Source organism: Lithobates pipiens, unplaced genomic scaffold (genome assembly GCF_037356315.1).
Source record: "Lithobates pipiens isolate NorthernLeopardFrog02 unplaced genomic scaffold, aLitPip1_a1.2 Scaffold_3, whole genome shotgun sequence".
NCBI classification, from domain to species: domain Eukaryota; kingdom Metazoa; phylum Chordata; class Amphibia; order Anura; family Ranidae; genus Lithobates; species Lithobates pipiens.
The window spans coordinates 191,335,108-191,355,211 of record NW_027507790.1 but is presented as its reverse complement, the minus strand read 5'-3'; the positions used below and the strand labels follow the sequence as shown (position 1 = coordinate 191,355,211).

Here is a 20,104-nt window from a genome sequence, read left to right as displayed (position 1 = left end):
TTACTAGTAATGGCGTGATATGCGATTTTTAGCAGGACTGACATTGAAACAGACAGATCGGACACTTTTTTGGGACCATTGACATTTATACAGCGATCATTGCTATAAAAATGCACTGTGTAAATGTCACTGTCAGGGAAGATGTTAACACTAGGGGGCGATCAAGAGGTTAACTGTGTTCCCCCATGTGTTTTTCAAACTGTAGGGGGATGGGACTGACTGAGAGATTGCTGATCCTAATTACTAGGAACAGCAAATCTGTCTCTCCTCCCATCAGAACGGGGATTTGTGTGCTTACATACACAGATCACCATTCTGGCTCCCACGCCCGCGGACATCGCTGCCGCAGGCCGCGCATATGTGCGGCCAGCGCCAGTTATGGCTCTTAAAGGAGCCAAAATACCGGTAAGGCGATTTGTGGGAACGAGCTGACCTGCTGCTGTATAAGGACGGTGGCTGCTTGTCAAGTGGTTAAACTGACCTCATTTACAGCTTGAAGTTCATCCCTTTGATTTAAAAAAAGACCCCTTTCACACTGAGGTGCTTAAAAACTGAGAGGAGCGCTTTTGAGGCTTTTTTTTTTTTAGCTCTCCAGACACACGCCAAAAATGCTGCTTGCAGTTTTTTCACCTCCCTGCCCCAGTGTGAAGAGTATCTATTGACTTTATTGGGAAGCAGTTTTTGTGGGCTTTTCAGCCGCTTGAACGCAAAGTAAAAGCACTTGAAAAACTCCTATGTGAAAGGGGTCTAAATGTTACATTGTATCTCTTTATCTCTCAGCACTGACCAATTTTGATGACCATTTGCTGGCCTTTTTTTTTTCCTTACGGCTCTGCACCATTTATATAGAATTGTGGAAATGCCTGATTAAGATTGTGAGGGGGTTGAATCCAGAGCATGATTTAAAAAAAAAAAAAAAACAATGATATGATGGTACTCTAGCTAAATTAAAAAAAAGTTTTACTATTTTGTGAGTTTTCCTTTGAAAAAAAAAAGGGTCATCTCCATAAACAATTACTTAAAGGTATAATAAACCTGCATGCACAAAGTAGTTATGATATGTATGATGAAAGTTGCAAAAATTGTGCTTAGGCATTAAGATTTGTTTTACCCTTTGGCATGAAGGGGTTAAAGCCAGAGAGATCTCAGGTTAGAGAAAAACCAAAATGCACTCCACAACATAATGTCAAGGATGAAACTAGCAAGCATCACAGCAGGCGAAATAGGCTTTCCTTGTGCAATGGTAAACCTTTCTGGAGATCAACATTCTTGCCTTAAGGCTAGAGTTAACAGAGTCGAACACCCCCTCTCCCTCAGGATGTGGGCTTTAACAGCATTGCGTCCAACCGGGAAAGCTCCCATAAGCAGTCTTCCAAGGCATCCACCAAGAAACACAAAGCTCTCGAAAAATATTCCAGGATGTGCCAAATGGCCCAAGTCCAATTGACTGTGCAATGTGATTTGCTAGCAAGGTGCATTGGGATGCCACCCAATAGGAAAGTGTAATTTTGAGTCATTAACAGGTGCATTTCAGCAAAACACAGACTGAAGATGACTGAATGATGCCCATGTCTTCTATGGCAGTATTTAGTGTGCCAGTGAAGACAACTCAAATCCTCCATTTTCCCTGATAAAAGCCGTAGATGGACAGACCAGCTACATGCATGGGTGCTCAGCCCATGGCCCTCCAGCTGTTGAGGAACTACAAGGATGACCGGCACAAGCATGACTCGCAATGGCATGATGGGGCTTGTAGTTTCGCAACAGCTGGGAGGGCCACAGGTTGAACACCCATGAAGTCCACTGTGTACTAGGGGTGTTGAATATAATCGCAGCATCACGATTCAGACATTCGCAATTCTTCATCAATGCTGAGTCAGTCAAATCGATCTTGGACGACATCTGGTGCTCTGTGCAGTGCCCTTCTCCTGGATAAACAGAGGCAGAGCCTGCCTGGTAGATAAAGCCCCCCTTCCTCGTCCACAGAGAGGGACACTAAAGCCGAAAGTCAGCTGATTGCCAGTAGAGTGCATGGGGAGGCGCTCAAGAAGACCAGACATCAGGAGAGACATCACCGGAGGCACCTGACCGGAGAAGAGAGGCAGAGACACAATGAGCATGGTGAAGGGGGAAACGACTGACAGAGCATGTAAGCGCCAGTGCAACTGATCCCACCATCTCTGCCACTGATCCATTCCATCCCACCATCCCTCTGAAAATTGATTCTATCCCCCACCAACTCCTGTCACTGATCCCATCATCCCTCGGCCCGATACCATCCCATCATCTCTCTGCTCCTGACCCCTTCCATCGCACCATCCCTCTGCCCCTGATCCCATCCATCCCACCATCATCCTTCTACCTGATCTCATCCCCCCACCACCATTCCTCTGTCACTATCACTTTTAAATGCACAATATGTCAGGAATGCATTACAGGTCTTTGTTAAAAAATCTAATGAGCAGCCCAGACCTAGTTTGCGAGAAAGTCAGCCTATTCCACATTTTCACAGCTCTTACGGCAAAGAAGCCTTTCAGTTTTCCTCCAAGATGTAAATAATGCCAATAGATACAGACAGCCCGAATGTATCTGTGACAGTGGGGTCACTTTGGACACAGGGTGAATAAAAGAAACCCCCGATATGGTCTGTGATAGCCATATTCAAGGCTGTATAATACATTGTGGATAAGTTGGATGTATATTGTATGTGGGGGTTAAGTGTCATTGCTGTGAGGAATTAAGTTGTTTTGCATTTCTATTGTTCATTTAAGTCTATTCTTGTGTGTATTGTAAAGTGCCAGACAGACTGGCTGCTAACCCTTTGTGGAAAAGATGTGTATTGGGTGGGATCGTTTGAAGCATAGCAGACGTCTTGGGATGTGTGGGTGGAGCTGGGCTCTTGTTCATGTTAAAGCATGTGCCTTGAATTGTGTATAAAAATACAATGTTGGTTTTTAATAAAGTCATTCCTACTACAGCAGAGACAGAGTGCGTCTCGTCTTTTTGCCAGAGGGATCGGCTCCTATAGGAAAGGGTCGTTTAGCTGTGGATATTGGTACCGAGAGGATGTGTGTCTCGGAGAGGGAACATCGTAAACGGCGTTAACCCCCTTTATATTAGGGAAGCCGTTACATTGGTGGCAGCAGCGGGATCTTCCCTCCAGTTACTGGGACACTTCAAACCACCACAGTAAATGACCAGCTATGCAGCCTGCAGGAAAGCCGCACTGAAAGACTTACTTGAGAGCCGTGGAGGGACCAGTGGGACAAAGAACAAGGCCACCTTGATCAGGGAACTAACCGAGATGGATCAGAGGGATGGTGATGCAGGACCCCGGTCAGTTGAAGACTTGTTTCAGTAACGAGTTCGACAGCGGGTGGCATTATATGGTGCTAACCCATCAGAGACCGCCATACAGAATGCCATTAGAGACATCCAGCTGCAGGATGAGCGACAGGAGAGAGAGAACTAGAGCGGCAACATGAACAGAGAATGGCAGAAATACGGCAATCGGAGACAACACTTAAAGATGCAGCGCCTGTCCGTAAGTTGCCCTTTCGGGCGTTCAAACTATTTAAGGAGGGAGAGGAGGAAATTTAAACATTCCTGCAGGACTTTGAGAGACTATGCCAGATACATGAAGTACTGCCCCAAGATTGGGTCGTCTTACTGGCAAGTAATTTAACTGGCAGAGCGACGGATGCGTATCGGGCCCTGGAGGATGAGGACGCTAAAGACTATGATCGGGTAAAAGAAGCTCTGCTAGCCCGATTTGCCATTACACCCGAAGCCAGCCGGATTAAGTTTCGAGAATCTCGGAAACAAACCCACATAACATACGTGGAGTGGGCACATCGTCTGCAGCGAGACCTTAAGGGCTGGATCCAGGGAAGCCACGCTCATACCATAGAAGACATCACCCAACTAGTACTCTTAGAACAGTTCTTTAACCACACCCCTCCGGTACTACGGGATTGGGTACGAGATAAGCAACCACGGACTGTACAGCAAGCGGCTACTTTGGCCGATGAATATCTGGACTCTCGAAGGTCAGGCGGAAGCGAGCGCTATCCACCATCTTGGCCCAATGTATCAGCCTCTAACACAGCTTCAGCACCAACCCCAGCGGCCACTTATCCTCAGCAGCCCAGGTTCAACGCCCAGGACTATGCACAACCCATCAGGTGTTTCGGATGTAAACAGCTAGGGCACAAAAAGCCAGACTGTCCATTAAATCCAGCCATCCAGTCCCAGTCATGGAGACAACCAGCAAGGGGGAGCCCCCGCACACCCATGCCTGCGGCCCACTGCGTTGAGGGGGAAGAACATTGGGGCGTCCTGCACGAGGCTGATCCAATACAAGCAGCTAACCGGGACAACAGGCAACAACACAGGCAGACGGTCCGGGTTAATGGAACGGTAGCCAATGGCTTACGTGATAGCGGCGCTACCATGACCCTACTACGGAAGAACCTCATCCCAGAGAGCCAACACACCGGAGACACTGTAGCCGTAAGAGTAGCGGGAGGTACCATCTTCCGGCTACCCGTGGCCCGTGTTCACCTGGATTGGGGGGTTGGTTCGGGACACGTGAATGTGGGGGTGATGAAGGACTTGCCTGCGGATGTACTACTGGGGAATGATTTGGCCCCCCTGTTTTCTGCTTACACCCCGATGGGCCCCGATGAAGTCAACCCTGTGACTACCCGTGCACAGACACGTACTGCTGGAACCGGCCCACTTGCTGCAGAGACCCAGGTGAGACTATCCTCCCCGACATGTACCTTAGATCAGGCGCGCCTAGGCTGGGATACCCCAGAAGCATTCGGGAGGGAAACTCGGGAGGACCCGACCTTACACAAGTAAAGGCAGATACTCAGGAAAGGGGAATAGATGGGAGCTGTTTGAATGGGATGGGGATAGACTGTATAGGATCCCTAAGCCATCTCAGAGAAGTAAGGCCCCTTCGCAGAAACGACAGCTGGTGGTACCTAAGAAATACCAGCTGGAGATTCTGCGAATCGGGCATGATGTGCAGCTAGCGGGACATCTAGGGTTCCGTCGCACGGCCCATAGGATCACACAGAATTTCTTCTGGCCCAATTTTAGCCAGGATGTGCGACAATACTGCAAAACGTGTGACACATGTCAACGGATAGGGAAGAGGGGGGACCACCCTAAGGCTAAACTCATGTCCATGCCTATTATTGGGGAGCCCTTTTACCGCATAGCCGTTGACATTGTGGGTCCCCTGGCCCGGCCTAGTCCATCCGGAAAGAAGTATATTCTCACCGTGGTGGACTACGCCACCCGTTACCCAGAGGCAGTAGCTATGTCCAACATTGAAGCAGAGACAGTAGCTGATGCCCTGGTTAAGATTTTTACCAGAGTGGGGTTCCCTAAAGAGATTCTCTCTGACCAGGGAACCCAGTTTACCGCGGTACTCACCCGGCAGTTGTGGAAGGTGTGCAATATTAAGCCCTTACTGAGCTCCCCCTACCACCCCCAGACTAATGGTCTCTGCGAACGCTTTAACAGGACCCTCAAGCAAATGCTGAGGACCTTTTCGGACTCTTGCAGAGACTGGGAGAGATTCCTGCCTCACCTGTTATTTGCGTACAGAGAGGTACCCCAGGAATCTACTGGGTTCTCGCCCTTCCAGTTACTCTATGGGAGAAGGGTCCGCGGACCCCTCGATCTCATCAGAGGACACTGGGAGGGAGAGACAGAGCAAGAAGGGACCCCCATAGTACCCTATGTTCTGGAACTCAGGGACCGCATGGAGCAACTGTCTCTGATGGTAAGAGAGAATCTCCAGGCGGCCCAGGGAAGACAGAAGAGATGGTACGACCGGGGGGCCCGACAGCGGGTCTTCCAGGTTGGGCAGAAGGTCTTAGTGCTCAAGCCTGTGAAGACCGACAAGATGCAGGGATCTTGGCAGGGCCCGTATAAAGTAGTAGCCCAGGTATGTGATACTACCTATGTCATTGCCAGCTGTGCAGATGAAAGAATCCAGCAAACCTTTCATGTGAACATGCTGAAGGAGTATCAGGAACGGCAGGAGGATGTTGCTGCAGTATGTGCCCCTGCTGCGGATGACTCAGAAGGTTTACCCCTCCCTGACTTACTAGAGAGAGAGCCCCAGACCAACCTCATTAGCCTTGTACAGCTAGGAGACCGGTTAAGCCCCACAAAGAAGGAACAGGCTAAGCGGCTTCTGTGGGAGAAACAGGCGACGTTCTCCCAAAGACCGGGCTATACGACCTTGGCTGTACATAAGGTAGAGACCCCTGGACAAGCACCCCTCCGCCAGCCCCCCTACCGTATCCCTGAAGCAGTCCGAGAGGAAATGCGGAAGGAGATACAGGAGATGATTCAGTTAGGAGTCATTGAGCCTTCTGACAGCCCTTGGGCCTCGCCTGTAGTCCTGGTGCCTAAGAAAGACGGGACTACCCGGTTCTGCGTGGACTACAGGCGACTCAACGAGAAGACCACCACCGATGCCTACCCGATGCCCAGGGTAGACGAACTACTAGATCGTATAGCCAGGGGACGTTATTTAACTACAATAGACCTGTGTAAAGGTTATTGGCAGATCCCCCTGGCCGAGGATGCTATCCCCAAGTCGGCATTTGTTACCCCATTTGGCCTGTACCAGTCTAAGGTCATGCCATTTGGAATGAAAAATGCCCCGGCGACCTTCCAACGTATGGTGGATAGGCTCCTCGATGGCTTCCAGGATTTTGCATGTGCATATCTGGATGACATTGCGATCTACAGTGGGTCTTGGGAGGAGCACCTGGTTCACGTAGGAGTGGTTCTGGCCAAAATTTGGGCCGCAGGCCTGACCTTGAAACCAGACAAGTGCCATCTAGGGATGGCGGAGGTGCAGTACCTGGGGCACCGAGTGGGGTGTGGGAACCAGAGACCTGAGCCAGTAGCTAACTGGCCCACGCCCCGTACTAAGACCCAGGTATTGGCCTTCTTGGGAACTGCAGGGTACTACCGACGTTTTGTCCCTAATTATAGTGCTATCGCCAAACCCCTGACTGACCTGACGAAAAAGAATTTACCTAGGCAAGTCCTCTGGTCTCCAGCTTGTGAATCCGCGTTTCTAGCCCTCAAGCAAGCACTTGTAAATGCCCCTGTCTTGGCTGCCCCAGTACCTAACAAACGTTTTCTTGTCCACACGGATGCTTCCATGTTTGGACTGGGGGCGGTGCTGAGCCAAGTTGGGGAGGATGGAGGAGAACACCGTCGCATACCTGAGTAGAAAACTATTACCCCGGGAAGTGAGCTATGCGGCAGTGGAGGAGTGTTTGGCCCTGGTCTGGGCCCTTAAAAAGCTGAACCCTTACTTATACGGACAGGAATTTTCACTGGTCAACGACCACAACCCATTGGTCTGGCTTAACCGGGTCTCCGGAGAGAATGGCAGGTTGTTGCGGTGGAGCTTAGCCCTACAACCTTACAACTTCACCATCAGCTACCGACCCGGTAAGCAAAATGGCAATGCTGATGGGTTGTCCCGGCAAACCGACGCCCTCCCGGGCTCCTAGTGCAATGTTGATGGGTTATCCAGTATTGGAAGAATGGACCCATGGACTAACTGCGGAGTCAACTCGTCTGGGGTCCCCTCTTCTGTTAGTGCCCTGCCGAAAGGGGAGATGTGTGACAGTGGGGTCACTTTGGACACAGGGTGAATAAAAGAAACCCCCGATATGGTCTGTGATAGCCATATTCAAGGCTGTATAATACATTGTGGATAAGTTGGATGTATATTGTATGTGGGGGTTAAGTGTCATTGCTGTGAGGAATTAAGTTGTTTTGCATTTCTATTGTTCATTTAAGTCTATTCTTGTGTGTATTGTAAAGTGCCAGACAGACTGGCTGCTAACCCTTTGTGGAAAACGTGTGTATTGGGTGGGATCGTTTGAAGCATAGCAGACGTCTTGGGATGTGTGGGTGGAGCTGGGCCCTTGTTCATGTTAAAGCATGTGCCTTGAATTGTGTATAAAAATACAATGTTGGTTTTTAATAAAGTCATTCCTACTACAGCAGAGACAGAGTGCGTCTCGTCTTTTTGCCAGAGGGATCGGCTCCTATAGGAAAGGGTCGTTTAGCTGTGGATATTGGTACCGAGTGGATGTGTGTCTCGGAGAGGGAACATCGTAAACGGCATTAACCCCCTTTATATTAGGGGAGCCGTTACAGTATCGTACTCCTGTTATCTGAACACCAACAGCCTTGACAGATCATTTGTAAAGTGTAACTAAATCAAAACACACCCACACATTAGTATGACAGCTCATTTATTAATATTACACGTCAGACATATAGCTGTTTTAATGAGGAAAAGACTCACATTAACAGGGAAATAACACAGTTACAGGTGTAGAAACATCCACCTTTTACTTACTTGCTACGTTCCACCAATTTCAGTGTTCTGAGCACTTTTTCTGACCACTCTGCATAAAGTAAAACTCCAGCCAATACTTTAGTTTTTGGATAGTGTGGGGAAGAGCAAGAACCTCTACAGCCTCCATCTCTCCACTGGGGAGGCTATGACGGCTGCAATTACAGGTCCAGAGAAAAATTCTATGGCCATCACCGAAACTGGAAAGGATTCCCATTAGAGGGTATATCTCCTCCTTGACTCCTGAAACAACTGTAAGAGGTTTATAGTTCCCTGTATTTCGGGTATATTTCCACTCCTCCTGTCCCTTTGGCCCAGAAAGCAACAGGACATATTACAAAAAAAAAAAAGCACTCGACTTAAGTTTTGCTTTAAGGGGTCTATTTGTTCAAACATTATTGTGCAAATGCCTCAAGCATTTACACACCATCTCAAAAAATCCCTGTATTATGTGTATTTCCCATGATCATTAGCTCCATCTATTGGCTATAATGTAGTTTTTCAGGAAAATGCCACATTATTGCCAGTGGATGGAGTTAATAGGAAATGCACATATTACGTGACGCTTTTTTTTTTTTTAATAAACCCGCGTCAGAGGGAATCCATACTCAGTCTGAAACCGACAGACTGCAGTAACGGAGCAGCATAGCCAAGTAACATCTTTGCAGGTGTTACTTTAAACCATTTTGGTGGAGATCTTTTAATGTCCCTAATTAGCAGTCATGTAAGACTCTGCACTGTTAGAAGGCACTGAAGCATTACTTGTGCTTTACAGTGAAGCATATTTTTCATACAATACCCTAGCCTGTTTACTGAACCTGAACATTGCAGTACAATAGTAGTGTTTCCTGGGCCTTAAAATATAAAGGCAGTTAATCTCGTTCCCTGTGCCCCCCCCCCCCCCCCCCATGCTGTTCCCATCATTAAGGGAAAGACAGCAAACTGTAGAAGACGACAAATGCCTGGCATGTCCAGGACTATACAGTGCATACAAGCCTCAGAATTGCAGTATGCAGCAGCTTGTTCTCTACCAACACCGAGACTCTCACACGTGCAGTGGGCTTCCACATAAAGTAATGCAGTAACTAAGAGGTTAGTGCTCTATAGTAAACATCAAAAGAAAGCACCATATCAACTGTACAGGCTGCACAGCACTACCACTGCACAGCCAAAGCATAGACCAAGAACCCCTTCAAGAAGCAACCTGGCACCTTAGGCAGGGCGACAGCAAGTTGCAAATCCAACAAGCAACCCAATTAATATGAATACCATTTGCTTTAAAGCACTTTCCATATATGTTACACCGTACAGTCTACAGCCAGCTCCTTGAAAACCTGTTGTAAGAAATACAAACAAGGCTACGTCTTCATAAAAATGTCCGTCTCCAACTTCAATACTTTTTAGGTTACTGAAACTGATCAAATATGTAGATAAAGAAAATCATAAGTCTATGTACATACTTGTTCTGCTCAGGTATTTAAAAGGACTGAAGCTAGACAGCACAGCACCCAGGCAACTAGCATTTTCAGGAGGTCAGTAATGGCAGCATTCATGGTTCTCTCATAACAGATGTCCTTTAAAGCCTCACTGTTGTTGTGTTGAAAAACATGTAAAAAAAGACATACCCTGTAGAAGCAGCTTTATACTTTCGTTTTCAAAGGGTGGTATGTTTAATCATTGTTGTTTTCAAGAGTAATTGCTATCCAACACTTCCAGGGGTGTCAGATCACATACACAACAATTGGTGCTGTGGTTTCTCCCGGGGGACCAAAGTAGAAACTGCTGTTCAATGTTTCTAAATGTAAGATAATACACCTAGGGAAAAAGAATCCCTTGAGAGAGTACAACATTAGGGGTACAGTGTTGGGCAGCACCAGAGGAAAAATATTTGGGGGTACTTATTTCAGATGATTGAAAAATGAGCAAACAGTGTGACCAGGCAGTGAGGAGTTAATAGAATTCTAGGATGCATCACCAGCAGGAGGTCCCGATTCCCCTAGATACATTTTTGGTTATCACTAGAGGGCTCACCAGCAGGAGGAAGAAGATCCTGATTCCCCAGTATAGATCTTTAGTGAGACCTCATTTAGAATACTGTGTCCAGTTCTGGAGACCTCACTTACAAAAAAGTTATTGATTAGATAGAACGAGTACAGAGATGAGTAATAAAAATGGTGAAAATTCTGAGGAATAAAACATATCAAGAGCAATATCAGGAACTTAATATGTAAAGTCTGGAGGAAAGAATGGTAAGGGGAAACATGATTGAAACTTTTAAATACATCAAGGGGTAAACAAGGTTCGGGAGGGCAGTTTTTTCAATATGAAACCAAAATTAAGAACACATGACCTCAAAATAACTGGAGGAAAGTTCGAAAACGAATCTTAGAAAGTATTTTACTGAAAGCGTAGTCGATGCTTGGAATAAACTTCTAACAGAGGTAGGTGACTCAATCAACAGTAAATGGCTTCAAACATGTTTGGGAAAAATACTATACTCAGGCAATAAAGTTAACCGGGGGGGGGGGGGGATTACAAAACTTAGAAAAAATCAAATTAAAAATGGGCAAACGTGAAGGACTACTTGGCTTTTTTCTGCCGTCACTTTTCTATGTTTAAACAGTACACATGGATAGAAGACCCATCTGATAGCAGCTCCCACAGTTCTTCAACAGAGCAAAGATTTCACGCTAAAGCTGCCAGAAACGCAAGTGTAAAACCTCTTTTACAGGGTGGAACATTTTGAATTGTTTTAATGCAGCAACAGTGTTTCTTTAATACTGATTTAATTCTGAAAATTCCATAATTCTCAGTACATTTAGGCTTTCACCTTTCACATTGCTGCTATTAAGTTAGTGTGTGCCATGTGTCTATGCAATGCATTACAGTAAATCTGATCTGGCCTTAAAAGCACCTAAAGGTATCAGAGCTCAAGTATCTTTGTTGATCTTTAAATAAATCTTTATAGAGCCCCTTGGATCCTAGACCTTATAAGCCTAAAATTGTATTCAGGTTGGGACTAAAGCATTACTGGGAAAGGGTTAGGACCTCTGTCACCAGTGGAAGTCTTCTCAAAGTGATGAGAAATTCTGAAACAAGTTTCTTCATTTGAAGGTATTTCCTCTACTTCTGCTCAAGTAACTACTGTAAAACCCATAGAAAATTGCAAGGACAAATTGGTTGAGTCTCAAACGGGCATACAGACAAGATAAAAAAAAAAAAATAAATAAAAATAAAAAGATAGGCTAGAGTTTTACTTTCTACCCCTCCCAAGTTATTTACTGTCAAATGCCCAAAGTTTCTACTGTTGAATGATGGGGCATGAATCATACAGAATATCTAAAGTGTTTAACAAAAAGCTAACGGGTAAGCTTTTATTGCAGAAGAAACTATGTCTCATCTGTCATAAAACCTTCTGCCTACTTGTCAGCTTACCTATTGAATGTACACTAAGCCACTAATGCTGCGGGTTCTGGGACAAATTAGTTTTCACACAGATGCAAAGGAGAGCCAAGCCCGCCAAGCCCACCAAGCAAGGTGACCGAAGATGCTGAACCTGGAAGACAAAGTCAACGGTGGCAAAGAGGGCGATAGGTCCCATTGCATCGCTGAAGGATGGTGCTTTGGCAAGCAATACTGTCAAAAGGTGTAAATATGCTGTGCATACCTGCACATAATGTAACCTGGGGACCCACAACATACATTAGTTTGACTTTAACCTTAACTTTTGAGGGAGCCCGAGGCTCTTTCTGCAACCTAAGGCCTAGGATCCATTTCAATACTAATTGCTTGCACTTCAGCATCATAGTTACTTTAAACTAGCTTACCTTGAAATATTAGGGCACTTGACAATAGCCCAAAAAAGGTTTATGAATGAGAAAATCACAATCTATTCAAGGATCTACCTAATCTCAATATGTGGCAAATGTTGGAGGAGCAAGATGCACGATCAAAGAGCCTAAACCAGGCATGTCAAACTAGGCCACATGCAGCCCTCAGTTGGTTTTTCCCTCCTTTTATTTTTGGCGCAGTACACATTAGCGAGTAATGGTGTGTGTATCCTGTGTCCTGCAGGCAGCTCCTCCTTGGAAATATCCTCCCTTCATGCCATCTTCATGATGTTGTCCTGAGCAGCTGTCCTAGAAGCCTTTTCTCTTGGTGGCAGCAGCGTTGTGGCAAAAAACAAAACAAAAAAAACGCATGGTGCTTGTAAAAGTGTATAATGCATTTAGGTGTGTTTACAGGCATCAATTGTATTTAATGGGCGAGAATAATAAATTAAGGCTCCCAGCACTGCCAGCAGAACACAATGGCACTGTGGAAGGCATTCCCCCATCATCACCTCTACATGCACACCTAAATGTCCCGTTTTCAAGATTTTTCTCCTCAAGCAGAATTGCATGATTTTTCCAGCTTTTGGCAGGCGTTTCTCAACTAAAAGGTGTGGAGCGCTGCTGAAAAAGGGGCGAGGAGCTGCTGTTTAAGCACAAAACGCACAACAAACTGCTTGAAAAAGCACTTGAAAAATGGTCATATCGCACTTTTCCGACACCATTCTGCCCAAAAAGTAGCTTGTGTACCGTTTTGAGCGACAATCGTTTTGCTAAAAGTGACAGGATACTCAGAGGTTAACAAGGGCCATTAAAAACATTAGGTTATTGCTTGTTGAGCGTTTTTGACCTTTGATCTACAAGCTACAAAATGCTCAAGTGTGAATGGGGCCTCACTGTGATTTTCTTTCCTTCCACCAAAACTGAATCATGTATGAGCTAAGAGTTCTAACATTGAATTAGACTGTTTTCAGCGTGAGAATAGTGATAAATGGTTATACTCCATTTCAGAATTTTGCAACAGAACACTTCAGTGTTAAATGTTTTATGGCATAAAAGTGTAATTTGCAATAGTTATATAAATGTTAATTACTGATGTTATGTTGGTGTGGTCATAGTGCAGCCATTTGAAGGCTTTATTCCATTCAATTTGGCCCATTGCTTCATGCCTGCTCTACCTAAATATCATGTGGCCAGCCCAATCATAAATTGGTATATTTTATGGACATAAATTGAGCAAAAAAGGTAAAAAAAAAAATGATCTCCAAGGTCAACATGTAACATTACAGGTTTTTTTGGGGGGGTTTTGTACTAAAATCCCAGAGGGAACAATTATTGGTCAGTTGCAGTTGTATGCTTTGTGAAAAGAACGAGCAGATAAAATAAGAAAACTTTTATATACAACTTTCTTAAACCTTGATTCTTTGTCTCACAATGATTGCACCATGGTAGTTTAAAAAACAAAACAAAAAAACAGGCCGACTGGGCTCACAGGGTGGCTGTCATCATTAGCACAAATTTGTTTAGTTTTTAAACCAAACATGTTGGAACATGAAGAAGAGTCCTGTGATCCAATTCATAAGTTCATACGCTTACCATCACACTGTGGTAAACAGTTACTAAAGAAAAAGACGTGAATGTTGTGGTAAGGACATCATATAATGCCCATTCAGTGAAAGCAACGAAGAGTCCTTAGAGGAGCAGTGCCCAGTTGATTTAGTCCACTTTGGCTTTCCTTTCTGCACCGTCCTCATTTAGTTTATAGATCCCACCGTACTGAGGGACCCCTTCATTTTTGTCTTCTACATTCCCATTGTAGAACTGCTATGTGCTCCTTTTCCTAAAAATTACAAGAAAAAAAAAAAAAAATTTAATTATCTTCACAATTTTTCATAAAATAAACCTTTTCATCAATCTGTAGGTGCCACTACACTGTAAAGATGGCAGTGTGCCTCCTGTTAATGCTATAACCATCATACAAAATTACAGTATTGAAAAAAAAAAAACATCCCAGCACAAGACAGACTTGCCCAGCTGTTCCAGAAAAACAGTATATGAAAAAACACACACAACAATCGAATCATTATTTTAATCAGCATAAGGGTCAAATTACACCATTTTGCTCTCTAAGTTCACATACCCTGGTAGAATTTATGATTTCTTGTCCATTTTTCAGAGAATATGAACGATAAACACAAACATTTTTCACTCGACTCCATTCACACAGGGGCAACTTTGGATCAGACTTCAAGTCCCCCCCATGGCGCGGTACATGTAAAAATCAATGTATGTGAATTAGAGCAGTCATAATGTACACTACTGAAGAAGTCGCTCCAACTTCAGAAAAGGTTCCTGTACTACTTCAGTCCGACTTGCACCCATTAATTTCAATGGAAGTCGCCTCCAAGTCGGATCTTCATCTATATTGAAGCGCCAATGTCACCTCTTACAGAATAATCAGCTCTCAAGGGAGAACTCCATGGCAAATTTTAAATAAAAAACACGCTGTGGGATCACCCTCCGGGAGTATACCAGGCCCTTAGGTCTGGTATGGATTTTAAGGGGAGCCCCCTACGCCTGGCCAGTCAGGAAAGGGGGTGGGGGATGAGCGAGCACCCCCCTCACCCGAATCGTACCAGGATGCATGCCCTCAACATGGGGGGTGGGTGCTTTGGGGAAGGGGCCGCAGGGCACCCCAAAGCACTTTGTCCCCATGTTGATGAGGACAAGGGCTTCTTCCCGACAACCCTGGCCGTTGGTTGCCGGGGTCTGCGGGTGGGGGGCTTATCGGAATCCGGGAGCCCCCTTTAATAAGGGGGCCCCCAGACCCCGGCCCCCACCCTATGTGAATGAGTAAGGGGTACATCGTACCCCTACCCATTCACCTGGGAGAAAAAAAAAAGTGTCAGAAAAAAAAAAACACAAAGGATTTTAAAGTAATTTATCAGCTCCGGGGGTCTTCTTCCGACTTCTTCCAGGCTCCTCCGCTATCTTCTTGCAGCTTTTACTAGCGGAGGAGCCCGGTCTCCTCCATCCTCCTCCTCTCTTCTTCCGATGTTGACACAACGCTCTCTCCCACTGAAATGCAGTGTGCGAAGATTTATGTAGGTCCCAGCATGACCCGGGACTTTACGTCATAAGGGGCGGGGTCACCGTGACATCACCCGCTGACCATGCCCCATACCTATATAAGTCTCTGCGCACACCACATTTCAGCGGGAGAGTATTGTGTCAACATCGGAAGAAGAAAGGAGAGAGAAGAGAGAGAGACGGAGGAGACCGGGATCCTCCGCTAGTAAAAGCTGCAAGAAGATAGCGGAGGAGCCCGGGAGCAGCCGGAGAGTGGGAGAAGAGGCTGGACAGAGCGGAGAAGTCGGAAGAAGACCCCCAGAGCTGATTAATAAATTACTTTAAAAACCTGTGTTGTGTATTTTTTTTATTGACTTTTTTCCCCCCAGGTGAATGGGTAGGGGTATGATGTACCCCTTACTCATTCACATAGGGTGGGGGGGCCGGGATCTGTGGGTCCCCTTATTAAAGGAGGTTCCCGGATTCCGCTAAGCCCTCCGCAGACCCCGACAACCAATGGCCAGGGTTTTTCGGGAATAGGCCCTTGTCCTCATCAACATGGGGACAAGGTGCTTTGGGGTGGGGGGCTGCAGGGCGTCCCCCTTCCCAAAAGCACATATTCCCCCCCATTTTGACTACATGCGGCCTGGTACGGTTCGAGGGTGGGGAATATCGCTTGTCCACACCCCCTTTCCTGACCGGCCAGGCTGCTGCTCGATAAGGGTCTGGTATGGATTTTGGGGGTGACCACCACGCCGTTCTTTTCAGTGTAAGGGGTTCCCCTTAAAATCCATACCAGACCTAAGGGCCTGGTATGCTCCCGGAGGGGGAAACAATGCCGGTTTTTTATTTAAAATTTGGTGGGGAGTTCCCCCTCAAGAGCCGATTATACGCTGATTGGCCACGGCCAAAGTCGCCTGGCCTGGGGCGACTTAAAGTCGTGTTGTAAGTCACCCCAAGTCCTGTTGAAGTCACTCCAAGTCACGCAGTTATTCATACTCAAGTCGTGTCCAAGTTACCTCCAAAAGTTGCGCTGGAAGTCGTGTTGCCCCTGTGTGAATGGACTCTCAAGGTTCGCGTTTGGCTGAAGCCATTTATTATTATTCAACTGTGTTTACTCTTTTAAAATCATAATGGCAACAGAAACTACGCAAATGACCCTGATCAAAAATTTACATACCCTGGTGATTTTGGCCTGATGACATGCACACAGGTTGACACAAAATGGGTTTGAATGGCTATTAAAAGGTAACCATTCTCACCTGTTATCTGTTTGCTTGTAATTAGTCTGTGTAAAAAGGTCAATGCAAAGGTCCTGACAGACCCTTGCATCTTTCTTCCAGTCCTGCACGGACGTCTCTGGATTTTGAGTTTTGGGTAAAGCAAAAGAATAATAGAAGGATCTGCGAGAAAAGGTAGTTGAACTGTATAAAACAGGAAAGGGATATAAAAAGATAGAGGAATTGAGAATGCTGATCAGCAGTGTTCAAACTCTAAATCAAAGTGGAAAATTAGGGTTTCTGTTGAAACCAAACCACGGTCAAGTAGACCAACTAAGATTTCAGCCACAACTGTCAGGAAAATTGTTTGGGATGCAAAGAAAAACCCACAAATAACTTCAGGTGAAATACAGAACTCTCTGAAAAGATGTGGCGTGGCTGTTTCTAGATGCACAATAAGGAGGCACTTGAAAAAAGGTGGGCTGCATGGTCGGAGTTGCCAGAAGAAAGCAATTACTACACAAATATCCCGCTTACAATACGCTAAACAGCACAGAGACGAGCCTCAAACCTGGTACGAAGTCATTTGGAGCGATGAGACCAAAATTTTGCTTTTTGGCCACAACCATAAACGCTTCATTTGGAGAGGAGTAAAAAAGGCCTATGATAAAAAGGTACACCATTCCTACTGGGAAACATGGAGATTGATCTCTGATGTTTTGGGGATGTGTGAGCTATAAAAGGCACGGGTATTTTGGTCAAAACTGATGGCAAGATGAATGCAGTAGGTTATCAAAAAATACTGGAGGAACATTTGCATTCAGCCAGGAAGCTGTGCATGGGACGTACTTGGACATTCCAACATGACAACGATCCAAAACACATGGCCAAGTCGACCTGTCATTGGCTACTGCAGAATAAAGTATCAATATATCATTGAGCCACTCTGGGGAGATCTCAAACCATGCAGTTCATGCAAGAATTTACAGGAACTGGAGGCTTTTTGCTAAGAGGAATGGGCAGCTTTACCATCTGAGAAGATAAAGAGCCTCATGCACAAATACCACAAAAGACTTTGCCGTCATTGATGTTAATAAGGGCAATACACAGTTTTAATAACTGGGGTATGAACATTTTGATCAGGGTCATTTGGGTAGTTTCTGTTGCCATCATGATTTAAAAAGAGTAAACATAAAAAAAAGAGAGTAAACACAGTTGATTGATATAGTACATGGCTTCAGCCAAACACTAACCATGAGTGAAAGAAAAGTTCAAATTCTGCTAGGGTATGTAAACTCATGAACACCACTATATACAGTTTTATGCAAACGTTTAGGAAACCGACAATTTCCATGATTGTCATTTATAAATATTTGGGTGTTTAGATCAGCAATTTCATTTTGATCTATCAAATAACTGAAGGACACAGTAATATTTCATTAGTGAAATGAGGTTTAACAGAACAGATAAACAGAAAATGCGCAATATGCATCAAAACTAAATTAGACATGTGCATAAATTTGGGCACCCCACCACGAAAAATCACATCAATATTAGTAGAGCCTCCTTTAGCAGAAATAACAGTCTCTAGATGCTTCATATAGCCTGTAATGAGTGTCTGGATTCTGGATGAATGTATTTTGGACCATTCCTCCTTACAAAACATCTCCAGTTCAGTTAAGTTTGATGGTTGCCGAGCATGGACAGCCCGCTTCAAATCACCCCACAGATGTTCAATGATATTCAGGTCTGATGACTGGGATGGCCATTCTAGAACATTGTACTTGTTCCTCTCCATAAATTCCCAAGTAGATTTAGAGCAGTGTTTTGGGTTGTTTTCTTGTTGAAATATCCAGCCCCAACAAAACTTCAACTTTGTGACTGATTCCTCAACATTATTCTCAATAATCTGCTGATATTGAGTGTAATCCAAGCGACCCTCAACTTTAACCAGATTCCAAGTACCGGCATTGGCCACACAGCCCCACAGCATGATGGAACCTCCACCAAATTTGACTGTGGGTGGCAAGTGGAATGCTGTGTTCTCTTGCCGCCATGCATAACACCTCTTGTTATGACCAAATAGCTCAATCTTTGTTTCATCAGTCCACAACACCTTATTCCAAATGAAGCTGGCTTGTTCAAATGAGCATTTGCATACCTCAAGCGAATCAGTTTGTGGCGTGTGTGCAGCACACCCATACAGCTTCTACCTGTGCAAAGTGCGCTGAATTGTTGAAGGATGCACAGTGACACCATCTGCAGCAAGTTGATGTTGTAGGTCTTTGGAAGTGGTCCGTGGGCTGTTTTTGACTGTTCTCACCATCCTTTGCCTTTCCAATAATTTTATGTGGCCTGTCGCTTCAGGCCTTAACAAGAACTGTGCCTGTGGTCTTCCATTTCCTCACTATGTACCTCACATTGGACACTGAGCTTATATATCTCTGCCATAACAATTTTTTTAGCCTTCCCCTAAACCATAATGTAGAACAAGCTTTGTTATCAAGTCATTTGAGAGTTGTTTTGAGGCCCCCCCCCATGTTGCCACTCTTCAGAGAAGAGTCAAAGAGAACAAATTGCAATTGGCCACCTTAAATACCCTTTCTCATGATTTGATGCACCTGTCTATGAAGTTCAAGGCTTAATGAGCTCACCAAACCAAATGGTGTGTTCCAATTAATTAGTGCCAAGTAGTTACAGGTATTCAAATCAACAAAATGACGAGGGTGCCCAAATTTATGCACCTGTCTAATTTCATTTTGATGCATATTGCGCATTTTCTGTTAATCCAAACCTCATTTCACTACTGTAATATTACTGTGTCCTTACCCATAAGGATTCCACCTCCTCCCTAGTGCCCTTAGTGATGTCATCTCTCACATTCACTTGTACATTATTCTTGATATATAGGCATACCCCTCCCCCTTTTTACCCTCTCTATCCTTGCGATAAAGGGTATACCCTTAAATGTTTGCCAGCCAAATCATGAGAGCTGTTGAACTAGGTCTCTGAAATTCCCACAAAATCCAAATCCTCCTCGCACAACAAATATCTCTAGTTCACCCATCTTGTCCACCAGGCTACTGGCAATGGTGAACATGCCACGTAGTTTAGACCGGTCACATATTATCCTCTTATTGGGTGTTCCGAGACTGCAACTAGGACTTGCTACTATACTTACCTTGGGTTTATGTGCTTTGGTCAAGCTACCACTAATGCCCCCAATACTACCCTCTGGAATATGTTACTCGCTGACCATCTCTACCTCTGGACCCCCCCCATTGCCTAGTTTAAAAAACCCTCTAATTTTTTGGCCATCTTCAGCTGATCTGCACCCTCCTCATTTAGGTGCAGTCTGTCCCTTCTATAGTACTGGTTATCAACTGAGAAGTTGGTCCAGTCCTCCAGGAACCCAAACGTCCCTAAAAATCGTTTTTTTAGGACACTCAATCTGCCTATGACTGTCATTGGTGCCAACGTGCACCATGACAGCTGGGTCTTCCCCAGCCCCTCCCGGTAATCTGTCCACCAGATAAGCAATGTGCCGAAGTAGGATGTAAACTGGTCCA

At 45.2% G+C, this 20,104-nt stretch overlaps 1 protein-coding gene across 2 annotated transcripts in view; it reads right to left on the bottom strand.

The window, feature by feature from the left end:
* Positions 1-13,624: 13,624 nt before the first annotated feature.
* SREK1 (splicing regulatory glutamic acid and lysine rich protein 1) overlaps positions 13,625-20,104 on the bottom strand; it is a 95,926-nt gene continuing 89,446 nt past the window's right edge. For both annotated transcript variants that reach the window (XM_077462652.1, XM_077462651.1), the window contains one exon: positions 13,625-14,086. In XM_077462652.1, the coding sequence (XP_077318778.1) occupies positions 14,071-14,086 (16 nt within the window). In that variant the 3' untranslated portion in view covers positions 13,625-14,070. The remainder of the gene's footprint in view (positions 14,087-20,104) is intronic.